Genomic DNA, 12,879 nt, shown 5'->3' with positions numbered 1-12,879 from the left:
AACCATGAATCTTTGTATCATCTGCAAACTTACTAACCTGCCCTTCATTTCCTCATCTAAGTCACCTATAAAATTCACAAAGACCGGGGGTCCAATAAATATTTCCCCGTGGACCACTAGTGTGCAACCTCCTGGCAGAATACACTCTGTTTTCCGCTAACTCCAAATGCACACAGCCCAGTTTTCCTGGATCTGAAAAGATCCAGGAATGAGCCCACCAAGGGGGACTTTTTCAAATTCCACACTAAAATCCATATCCACCACTCTACCATCTTCAATTTGATTCTTCACCTTCTCAAAAAACTCAGTCAGGCTAGAGAAGCGCAACCTGCCCCCCATGAAGCCAAGCTGACTATGCTTCTCTAAATACTCATAAATCCTGTCCTTAGCTTGCCAACTACTGATGCAAGATTCACTAGAGTCACCTACACTATTCTAGAACAATCTCTGACAGTGATTTTCAAAATGGTGTTATGATGTTGTTCATGCCATTTTTACACTGGAAACTGAGCACAAGAAAGTTTTTAGGCCTCTTTCTTAAATCTCTCTCTCTGCCAATATGTCTTTCTTCCTCGGTTTCTCTCTCCCATCCTAGTTCTCTCTCTCATTGTCCACAAGTGGTTTGTACAGACCTGTGCACAGACTGGAATTGGTATGACACATTCGGCTCTGCTCTGCCTCGCCGAGACACTGCACGCCACCAAATCGTGGGGGTGGCCTGTTACACCTCCTGGTTCGGATTGACACACCCACACATCCGTCACACGCTGACCACGCTGACCATGGACTCCAGGCACCATCCACTGCATGGGAAGAAACCAGACAGAGCACACACAGTTAGTCCATTCACAACCAATATGTGATAGATTTGTTTGTCTTATTCTCTGTCTCCTCACTCCTGCTTCTCTCCCTCGCTTTCCCTCTTCCTTCATTCCGACTCCTCACTCTGCCTCTACCAACACTTCCCCCTTTCTCCATAGCTCTGCTATTTCTCTTTGTCTCTCATCTGAATCCTCTCTTCCCTCTGCCTATATCTGTTCTCTGTCAGCTCCCCACATTCCATTCCTCTTCCCACTCCACCATCAGGAAATAAAATTTCCACTAATCTGCCCACCTTAATCACCCACCCCCTCTCTTGCCCCAGGTTCTCCGAAGTCTTCCTTTGCTCTTTAGTGCTGTATCCTTTGCAGTTACCTGGACAGAAGGACACGGAAGGGCAGCGTTCCACGGCAATCTGCAGGCCGATGTTTCCATGAACTTGCTCCGTTCCCTCGCACATTGTTCCATTGTTCCGAGGCTCTGGACATGCACAGGAACGGTATCGCGAAGTTGACTCCACACCACACGTTTTGGAACAAGGTGTCCATGGAGACCAGGAGCACCACCCTCCATCCACTGCAGAGGGGAGAGCACCTTGTCACTACAGACAGTGCGAGAGTTGAACTCGAAAGAGTTGGCAGACCAGTGAAACTGCAGCACAGGACTACAGAGTGGTGATCTGAGGCCAAAGCCTACAGTCACAGAGCCAGAGGATCATAGAGTAGCAGAAACAGGCACTCTGATCCAACTGGACCACACTGACCAAAATCTCAACTCAGCTAGTCCCATTTACCTTCATTTGACCTATAATTCCTCATAACACAATGCTAGCATTCATTTCAAAGGGTCTAGAATGCAAGAGCAGGATGTGATGCTGAGGCTTTATAAGGCACTGGAGAGGCCTCACCTTGAACAGCTCTGGGCACCTCATCTAAGAAAAGATGTGCTGGCATTGGGGAGGGTTCAGAGGCAGGTCACAAGGATAATGCTGTGTAAGAAAAGGTTATCATACAAGGAACATTTGGTGGCTGTAGGTCTGTACTCACTAGAATTTAGAAGGATGTTGGGGGGAGGGGAAATCTCATTGAAATCTTTTGAATGTTGAAAGGCCTAAACGCAGTAGATGTGGAAAGGATGTTTCCCATGCAGGGGAAGTCTAGGACAAGAGGGCACAGCCTCAGGATAGAGCAGAGGTCGGCAACCTGCGGCTCCAGAGCCACATGCGGCTCTTTGATCTCTGTGATGCGGCTCCCCGTGGTTTGTTAGCTTTTGAAATGTAATTCGAAATTTGAAGATTATGGTGATCTTGTACTTTGCGGAGACACCGTTTCCTGGCACATCCGAACAATTAGCCACCGTTCCGACTAAGGGAGATAGCCTACGGGGGTTTGTGAGTACGTGTCTTTTGGAGCATCCGCGCCCACGGGGACGGGTTGAGGGAGGCTTTAAATCAAGGCTGTTCGAATAAAGTTACCTTTGACTGCAGTCTTTATTTTAGCGCTGCGTGTAGCGCTACATCGCTACAACGTGTTTTTTATCGCTATTAATATACATCACCACTGCCAATGCCTGACACCCGCCAGTGCGCGCTTTCTTTTAATTCTTCGATCCAAGGTAGGCTACCTATGTAGTAACCTTCAACCCAACGTCTTTTTTTCGGAGTTCAAAATGTTTTTGTTGCATGCAGAAATGTAATTTCGTTTTCTCTGCAGGAGTTCATCAATTTCAAAAATGCAACACATTATAGTTTGTTTATACATAGCATAAAGGCAAAAAAAACCCGTTGTATGCAGTGTTATTTCGTTTTGTGGCTCCCAGTGTTTTCTTTTCTGTGGGAAATGGGTCCATATTGGCTCTTTTAGTGGTAAACGTTGCCGACCCCTGGGATAGAGGGTCATTCATTTAAAATAGAGATGCAGTAAGATTTCTTCAGACAGACGGTGGTGAATTTGTGGAATTTGTTGCCACAGGCAGCTGGGGAGGCCAGGTCGTTGGGTGGATTTAAGGCAGAGATTGATAGGTTCTTGATTGGACAGCATTAAAGGTTATGGGGAGAAGGTCAAGGAGTGGAGCTGAGGAGGGGAAAAAAGGATCAGCCATGATTGAATGGCAGAGCAGACTCGATGGGCCAAATGAACTAATTCTGCTCCTATGTCCTATGGTCTTATGGTCTGATAATCTTTTCTAACCGTGTACCTGTCCAACTGTCTTCTTAATGAGGCAACCTGCAGGCCAATGTTTCCATAGACTTGCTACAATATGAAACCAGATTGTCATGATTATGCTTGTATTTTGAAAGACCATAGAATACAGAATGATACAGCTCAGCACAGGCCCTTCAGCCCATGGTGTTATGCTGACCCTTTAACCAACTCGAAGATCAATCTAACTCTTCCCTCACACATAGTCTTCCATTTTTCTTTCATCCATGTGTCTTATATCTATATGAGAATCTTAAGTGTCCCTAATGTTTTAGTATCTGGTATTAGGCATTTCTGCCTGGAAAATGGAGCTCGTTGTACATCCTGTCAATGCCTCTTATCATCTTTTACAACTTAATTAAGTCACCTCTCACCCTCCTTCTCTCCAAAGAGTACACCCCCTAGTCTGCTCAACCTTTCCTCAAAAGACATGCTCTCTAATCCAGACAAAATCCTGGCAAATCTCCTCTGTACCCTCTGTGAAGCTTCAATATCTTTCCTATAATGAACGACCAGACTGAACCCAATACTCCAAGTATGGTCTAACTGGTGTTTTATAGAGCTGCATCATTATACACCGTGCACCTTCTTAACCATCCTATCGAATGCATAGCAACTCTGAGGTATATCTGGACATGGACCCCAAAATCACTCAGTTCCTCCACACTGTAGAGAATCCCACCATTAATCTTGTGCTCTGCCTTCGAGTTCAGCCTTCCGATGTGTATCTGAGCTTCATTTACTTTTAGGTTCCAGCACAACAAGCTTGTGCTGTCCAAATACATCCATGTGACAAATCAACCTCCTAGCCGGTACAGTTTTGGAATGTGGGAGAAAATTGGAGCACCCAGAAGCAACCCATGCAGTCGCAGGGAGAACGTACAAACTCCTTCCAGGCAACGGCAGAATTACGCTGGCGCTAAAACAGTGTTATGGTAACCACTAAGTATGTATCACTTCACACCTTTCAGGACTGAACTCCATCTGCCAATTCTCAGCCCAGCACTGCATCCCATCTCTGTTGGATCTTTCCAATTCTCAGCCATGCACTGCATCCCATCTCTGTTGGATCTTTCCAATTCTCAACCCAGCACCAAATCCTATCATTGTTGGATCTCTCCAATTCTCAGCCCAGCACCGAATCCCATCACTGTTGGATCTCTCCACTTCACCCCATACTTTAAATTTTCTTCCAACCCCTCAGACAACAGAGTTCATGGGGTTTAAGGTGAGAGGAAAGAGTTTAAACAGGATCCGAGTGCTAGGCTTCCTTACACAAAGAGTAGGTAATATCAGGAATCCACTGTCACCAGAGATGCTGGAATCAGATACTGTCACTATGCTTGAGGCATTTAGATGGACACTTAAATAGGTGAGGGGCAAATGAGGTTAGTATAGAATGGCAAAATGACCAGCATGGGCATAATTGGCTGAAGGTCCATTTCTGCACTGTAAAATTCTAAGCCATTTTAACCTCAGTTCCGAATTTCCACTATTCCCAGAAAGCTTTCACGGTTGCATTTCAAGAGCCCTTCTACCTCCACTTTACACCATCCTGACTGAGCTTCTACTTCTTCTTTAGGTATGAGAGTTCCAAAGATGCACAACCCTCTGCAGAAAATATTTCACTTTATCGATTTAAATGGTGACCCCAGTTCTCCATTCTCCCACAGGAGGAAACATCCCCTCCACACTCACTATATCAATGCCCCTCCCACTCTTCTATTCCCCCTCCCCCACCCACCTCAGCAGATACAAACCCTACAGACACAACCTACCCATTCCAGGCATTATTTGAACAAGTCTTATTTGTAGCAATGACATCTTTGTTAAAATAAGGAAAGCAGTAGTATGCAGCAGTCCAGATATGATCTCACCCTGCCCTAGGCAACTGAAGCAGCAGTTTCCTAACTTTGCATTCAGTTTCCCCTCTATAAATGATAACATTTTCAGACTTCCTTATTACTCTCAGCTACTTTCATTCTGGGCTTTAGTGAGTCGGACACTGAACACCCAGCACCCTTTCATCTCAGAGCGATGTGACATTCAGCAACTATCAGAAACTGAACTGGAGTAGCTGAGTATACAATGTGGCTGCAAGAGTAGGTCAGACGCTGAATCCTGTGGAGAGTAACACACTTCCTGACTGCCCGGAGCATGTCCACCATCTACAAGGCTTATGTTAGGAGTGTGATAGGACACCCTCCACTTCCCTGGATAAGTGCAGCTTCAACAACATTCAAAACTGTCAGCACCTACAGGACATAGCAGCCCACTATACAGACACCCCATCCGCAACTATCCCATCACTCTGCCTCTGACACACAGTAGCAGCAGGTTGCAACTCACCACGACAGCACCTTCACAAATCCATCACTTCTACTAGTTAGAAGGATGAGGGCAGCAGGTGCTGGAGAACACCATGACCCGTAAGTTCCCCTCCAAGCCACACAGCTTTCTGACTTGGAAATATATCACCAGTCCTTCACTATTGCAGGGTCAAAATCCTGGAACTCCTTCCTTAACAGTACGATGGGAATACCCACACCTAAAAACTGCAGTCAGTCAAGGATGCAGTTTGTCAGCACCTTCTCAAGGGCAACAGCAGATGGACAATTAACTGCTGGCTCAGCCTGCGAAGCCCACATCCTGTGAATAAATTAAAAAGCCTCTCACCATTTCTGTCTCTCTGTTAGCAACAACTACAACAATTTTTCTAGTCTTGTCCATTTATGGTTTGTTATGGTAGCCAAGTTCTCACGAGATGGTCCTGGTTCCCCAATCATTGGTACAGATCTCGGTAATCCGGGGGCATCCGAACTAGCATGACCTTTCTTGTTCTTATCATTCACAACTAATGAATGATAACAGGAAAAGTATTCGCACAGTTCCAGAGAAACATGCCAGTACTTGAACCAACCAAAACAGCAACTGAGGAGTTCTGGAAGAGTATATGGGAGAAAGAAGCATCACATGACAGCAGTCGCAATGGTTGAAAGACCTACAAGCGAGCTTCTGCAACCTCCCAGAGGAAGAACCAGTCACCATCACAGCAGCAGATGTCCAGCAACAGGGAGCAAGTATAAAGAACTGAACATCACCAGGACCTGACATGGTCCACCCTTTGCTGAAAAAATTAACAGCATTACCTACACCGCCGGCAGGTCAAATGAACCAGCTGCTTGAAGCAGGCTCCCACCCTGACTGGCTCACTCAAGGACAGTACTCACAATGAAGGATCCTCTCAAAGGAGCAATACCATCAAAAAACCAGCCTAGAACCTGCCTGTCAACAACATAGAAGTTCCATCAGACTTCATGGCCGCCAAGCTGAAGGAACATGTGTGTAAATTCCTGAGCCCTGTTCAGAGGGGGATTGGTAATGGAACCAGAGGCTCTAAGCACCAACTACTAGTTGTCAAAGCAGTCACGTGGGACTCTAAGACCAGGCAAACCAACCGAAGTACAGGCTGATTGATTACGAGAAAGCATACAACTCAATGCCCCACACATGGATCCTGGAAAGCCCGTCTCTGTACAGGGTCAACGAGACACTGAGGACCTTCATAAGAACTCAGTAGGCTGTTGGGGGTCAATGCCAGAAGTTAACTCAAAGACTCAGTTAAATCCTTGCTGGATGGTTCTTAGTTGAACCGTGCTTTTTCAGGAGAGGTAAACAAGATACAATGAGTGGAGACTATCCTTTTAATTGTAATTGTGTCCAATTCAATTCAGGTCAAATAATTTCAGTTGTTTAGACTGAAGATGAAGTACATGGAGTCATAGGGCACAGAAACAGGCCCATCGGCCCATCATGGTCTTGCTGTCCATCGGTACGTTTCTACACCAATCTCATAGACTAACGGAGGCCTACACTACACTCACCAATCCCATTTACCAGTCTCCTCAGCCTTGGTGATTCAGATACCACTGAAGCGTTGCAGGAGTTTCTGCCACCATCATCCTCAGGAGGCAAACATCTCAATACCAATCACCCCCTGGGCAGAAACAACTCTTCTTTATAACACCTTTAAATCTCTCATTCCTTCCCTTAACCTAGTCCCTCTGGTTATAGATTGCTAGTTTACTGCTGTCTTCCCTATCAACGCCCTTCATGACACACAAGTCAGTGATAATAAGGAACTCATCAAATCGAGCAGCATCCATGGAGGGGAACAAACAGTTGACATTTCGGGCCAAGTCCCTTCATCAGGACTGGAAAGGAAGAGGACAGGCGCCTGATTAAGGTGGGGGCAGGGGAAGGAGTACCAGCTGGCAGATGATTGGTGAAGTCAAGTAAGGGGCAACAAAGTTAGAAGCTGTGGGAGGGGTAAAGGATAGAAGGTAAGGAAGGGGCTGAAGAAGAAGGAATTAGGTGAAAACAGTGGACCATGGGGGAAGAAGGGGCACCAAAGGGAGGTGATGGATAAGAGAAGCAAAGAGAAAGGGTGAAAGGGAAATCAGGAATGGGGAATGGAAAAAGAGAGAAGGGTAGAGGTGAAATTACTGGAAGTTAGAGAAGTCTATACTTATGCTATAAGGTTGAAGACTACCCTGTCATTTGTAAAACTTCTCTCAGTTTCTCAATCTCTGCCACATCTGTTCTCAGGATGAGGATTTCCATTTTAGAACACCTTTTTCAAAGAATGGGGTTTTCCTTCCATCACCATTGATGCTGCCCTCATCTGTCCATCAGCTTTCTTTTCATGCCTCTTCTCCTTCCCTTCTTTCCATGGTCCACTGTCCTCTCCCATCATATTCCTTCTTCTTCAGCTCTTGATCTTTTCCATACCACTTCCCGGCTTCATCCTCCTCCCCCACCCACCATCCCCCTCAATTGGTCTCACCTATCATCTGCCAGGGTGACCTTCGTTCCCTCCCCCCACCCTCTTATTCTAGCTTCTGTCCTCTTCCTTTTCAGACCAGATGAAGGTTTGCAGACTGATCGCTCCATAGAGGCTGCCTGACTTGCTGAGTTCCTCCAGTATTTTATGTGTTGCTCAAGATTTCCAGCGTCTGCAGAATCTCGTCTTAGTTAAAATAAATCTGATTCCGAGTCATAATTTTGTATACTTCAATCTGCAGTAATTTCCCTCTCCACCAGAGGGCACAGATGGACAGTGAGAGGGGAAGGATTTAAAAAAACCTGATGGCCAGCTTTTCCTTGCTTACCTAATATTTACAGATCTTAATATAGGACATAGAATGGTACAGCAAAGTACAGGCCCTTCAGCCCACAATGTTGTGCCAACCTTTTAACCAACTCTAAGATACTCAACAGTTGAGCATCATCGATCTCTAGAGCAGGGAGTTGCAAAGATTCATCACTCTCTAGGTGAATGGCTGACTCCTTACTCAAATTTCACTTCTTTTTTAAATTCTTTCAGTATCTTTAAGATCTGAGAGACCATGGAAACTTCTTCAAGATTTAATCAAGAAGTTGAAGTGCAATCTATAAATTTAACTTGGAAACCTAAGCAATCCATACACTGCAAACTTTTTCTTTCAAAATATAGAGAGCAACATTTTCTATATGTGCAAGTCTCTTCACAAATATGACTAAGATAGAATAGCACTATGCCTGTATTTAAGTACTTTTGATTAGTTAACAGTCCAGATAACTTACAAGAGACTGTAGTAAGCAACTTACAAAACCTGTCCACATTCCTTTGCATGGTTCACACAGGTCACTTGCCCATTCATACTTATATCATTTGTCAATTTGGATACACCTTGTCCTGTTTCTTCATCTAAGCCACAAACACAAAACCAAGCAGAGATAGGGTGGTGCTTTGTAGAGTATCTGTATTCCGTCCACAGGTAAGGTCCTGGTCGCTCCATCCTCTCCCATGCTGACCTCTCTACCTGTCCCCTGTTAGAAGTAGGGCACATTACAGCCTTCCAGACTGAACATCAGCTTCTCAAAATGCAAGTAACTCTGTTTATCTGTCAGTATGAGAACTGGTTGTTCGTGCCCATCTCCCATCTGTGATTTTCCTCTCTGAACTAGAATACCCTGAGCTGGTGGGCAAGTCCCACAGTCCTTTAATTAGCATCACAACACAAGTGCTTCCAACTGCCTCATTAACCCATCTGATCTCACCTTCTCACAAATAATCACTTATTCTCTGCAATTTGCAGACCCCGGTCAGTTCGGATCGGCAAAAACATCTCCTCCACAGTCTCCATCAGCACAGGAGCACCACAGGGACGTGTATTTAGCTTCCTGCTCTATTTGCTTCATACCCTTGAGGGTGTGGCTAAGTACAGCTCCAACACCGTATCCGAGTTTGCTGATGACACCACTGTTGTATCACAGGTGGTGATGAATCAGCGTACAGGAGGGAGATTGGAAACTTGGCTGAGTGGTGTCATAACAACAACCTCTCACTCAATGCCAATGAGACAGAGGAACTGATCGTAGACTTCAGGAGAGGGGAACCAAAGGTCCATGAGCTAGTAATCATCAGAAGATCAAAGGCAGAGAGGATCAGTAACTTTAAATTCCTGGGTGTCACTATCTCAAAGGACCTGTCCTGGTCCCATCATATAAATATAAATGTGAATAAAGTACGGCAGTGCCTCTACTTCCTCAGAATTCTATAGAGATTTGGCATGTCATCAAAAACCTTGGCAAACTTCTGCAGATGTGTGGTGGCAAGTGTGCCGACTGGCTGCATTACGGCCTGGTATGGGAACACCAAAGCCTTTGAGCAGAAAATCCTACAGAAGGTAGTAGATTGGGCCCAGTACATCACGGGTAAAACCTTCCCAACCATTGATCATATCTACCTGAAATGCTACAGTAGAAATGCAAAGATCCTCACCACCCAGGCCATGCCCTTTTCTTGCGGCTGCCATTAGGTAGAAGGTACAAGTGCTTCAGGACTCACACCACCAGGTTAAAGAACAGTTACTATTGCTCCATCAGACTCTGGAACAAAAGGGGATAACTGTACTTATTTACACTCTTGTCTTGTAACTTCATGCTCGTTAGTTATTGCTATTTATTTATATTTGTATTTGTATATTATTATCCATTGATCCTGCTTACAGTTACTGTTCTATAGATTTGCTAAGTATGTCCACAGAAAAGGATTCTCAGGCTGTATGTGGTGACATGTATGTACTTTGTAATAAATTTTTACTTTGACTTTGAACTAATAACAACTTCGTATTCTCTCAGTCCCAGTTCTGATTAAATCTTCCTCTTTCCACAGATGCTCCCTGGCCTGCTGAATGTTTCCACGATCTTCTGGTTTTATTTGTAGTATTTGTCTGAGCAATTATTTAAAAGGTGTTTGAACAGGCACTTGGACAGAAAAGGAGTAGAGGGAATATGGGTCCAATGCAGGCAAATGGGATTAATGTAGAAAGGCATCACTGTCAGCATGGATGCAGTGGACTGAAGGGCCCATTTCTCAACTCTATGTTCTATACCTCCATAATTATATCATGGCTTTTGGAATTATTTATTTAGAGGTACGACACAGAACTGACCCTTCCAGCCCAATGAGTTACACCAGCCAGGAACCCACCTATTTAACCCTAGACTGATCACAGGTCAATTTACAATGATCAATTAACCTATTAACTGATTCGTCTTGTGACTGTCGGAACATCACAGATAACATTTCATTCCACATTATCTGCCCTGCTGGTTACATCTTTAAAGAACTCCATCAGGTTTCTCAGCTTCCCTTCATGAAACCATTTCACGGCATCATTTGAAAAAGTCCATCGTTGCCATCATTTCGTTGTCAGTTGTTTAACTGGTCAGCCACACGCACAGACATCAAGTCAGTGCACATACCTATACCTACCATCGCAGGGGTGACTGGTGCATATCAGCTCCCCCTCCACGCAGGAACTGCAACCAAGAGAAAGTGGATGTTAGAACCAAGCTGCATCCAAACAGTAGGTTGTAAACCAGCTTTCCCTGACCAGAATGTGCAATGATCGGGTACTACTGAATTCATCACAATCACACAACCCACTCAGTTAAAATGTGAAAAATACAGGCAGTTACTGAGATCTTTGAGCATTAAACTTTAACACTGATTAATTCCTGGGATCTGGGTGTCACTGACAAGGTCAGCATTAATTGTCCATCCCTAATGGCTCTTGAGAAAATGTTGGTAAGTCTTGAATCAGAGAATTCCAGATGGCGAAGGTGCAATTGGTCACTGAAGCTACTCCAAGAGCACCTTCCAAGCCATCAAGCTCTACCACCAAAACGGGCAGCAGGGAACTCCTGCTGGAGGGGTTTGGACAGAAGGGTTTAGAGGTCATTAGCTTGGCACAACATGGTGGGATGAAGGGTCTCTTCCTGTACTGTATCATGCTAGTTCTAAAGTTCTGAGATCAAGTTCAGTCTGAAACAGTGTGGATGAGCACACAGGAACTGAGGAATCCACCTCCTTCCAGGCCGTGGACCTCCACACCTGTCTACTGTAGAGGCGAAAAATCTAACCCCGGACCTTGCTTTCGACGAGAAAGGGCCATGCCATGCCAGTGTAAAAGGGTGGGAGTGATCCCAGCTGGAAAAAAGCAGCCGAGTTCCCTTGTAAAAGGCCAGCAGAGTAGTTACCTGGGCCTCGACCACTCCCCTCCAATCCTCAAAAGTAAATGAAAGGGAGCAATATCTTGTCATCATGTTATCAGTCAAGTGCTTGAGTTTCCGATGTTATAGGGATTGGTGAACCCCTCTATGCTAAACAGTGACCTCATTCAGTAAGTGTTGACTACTTGAGGAATTTCAGTTCAGGGCCTATGAGCTGCAGTCAGAGTTCTGCACAGTGTGACACACAAGGGAGGGGGGAGATTACTCAGATACAGTCTGGAGGAAGTTACATTGCTTGGATTAACTTGCTTTAACCTGGTGAATGGTGAAGGAACAGGACAGTGTGACTACTGAAGAGGCAGGTAGGAGGACCCAGGATGAGTTCTTTTTGGAGCCTCAGCCCCTTCAAGAAATTTTAAGATGAGAGGGACAAAGATTTAAAAGGATCCTGAGGACTCCTTCCTTAAGCAGAGAATGATGTGCACAGTATACGGAAAGATTTCTAGAGAAAGGAGTAGTGGCAGATACAATAACAATATTTAACCTGGACAGATAAGTGGATAAGAAAAGTTTAAAAGGAATATGAGCCAAATATGGGAAATTAGGACTGTCTTAGGTGGGCATCTTCGTTTTCATGGACCAGTTGGGCAAAAGAGCCTGTTTTCATGTCATCCAACTCCTACTCCTGTGTGGTCAAGGGTGGGGACTGCAGGGAGGCTGAACATGGTGCCAGCTGGGGCTGAAATGAGAAATGCAGCATCATGGCAGATAGCATTTTGAGGAGAATGGAGAGGGCTACCTGCAACAGAGACATCAGGACCTGAAGATTGCATTGTCTACTTGTTGCTAAGGTTAAGGACACCTTTCCTGTACCGGTGAAGAGCTTGGAATGGGAGGAGAAGGATCCAGGTGGGCACAAAAGATGTAGCCAGAAAGGAGGTAGCTTGGGACAGAATTCAAAAGCAGAGCCACGAGGGCAATAATCTCCAGATCGCTATCTGAGCCATGTGTAAATTGGCAAAAAGTGAAGAGGATTAGAGAGATGAAGATGGCTCAGAGGAGGGTGGGAGAAAAGGGTTCCAACTTATGGGAATCTTGCATCAATACTGGGAAGAAATGGGTTCCTATCTATGGAACACTTGAAACAGTACTGGGGAGGAAAGAGTTGTACCCTTGCGATGGGCAAGACTTGTGACAAGGAAGTGTAAAGGAGTGAGATAGATCAGCTGGTTGAGTAGAGTCACAACAATAATCCTGCATTCAGTGTTGGTAAGACTAAGGATTTGATTGTGGACTT

The 12,879-nt window shown here is 45.0% G+C and overlaps 1 protein-coding gene across 1 annotated transcript in view; it reads right to left on the bottom strand.

The window, feature by feature from the left end:
- Window positions 1–12,879, bottom strand: part of sspo (SCO-spondin) — a 261,575-nt gene that overhangs the window by 108,870 nt on the left and 139,826 nt on the right. Inside the window, exons 65-67 of the mRNA XM_059990301.1 lie at window positions 10,843–10,889; window positions 1,195–1,395; window positions 633–803 (exon numbers count right to left, since the gene is read on the bottom strand). Coding sequence (XP_059846284.1) covers window positions 633–803; window positions 1,195–1,395; window positions 10,843–10,889 — 419 coding nt within the window. The remainder of the gene's footprint in view (window positions 1–632; window positions 804–1,194; window positions 1,396–10,842; window positions 10,890–12,879) is intronic.

This window comes from Hypanus sabinus, chromosome 1 (genome assembly GCF_030144855.1).
Source record: "Hypanus sabinus isolate sHypSab1 chromosome 1, sHypSab1.hap1, whole genome shotgun sequence".
Taxonomy (NCBI): domain Eukaryota; kingdom Metazoa; phylum Chordata; class Chondrichthyes; order Myliobatiformes; family Dasyatidae; genus Hypanus; species Hypanus sabinus.
The sequence above is the reverse complement of the archived record's forward strand: the minus strand, read 5'-3'. Positions and strand labels throughout refer to the sequence as shown.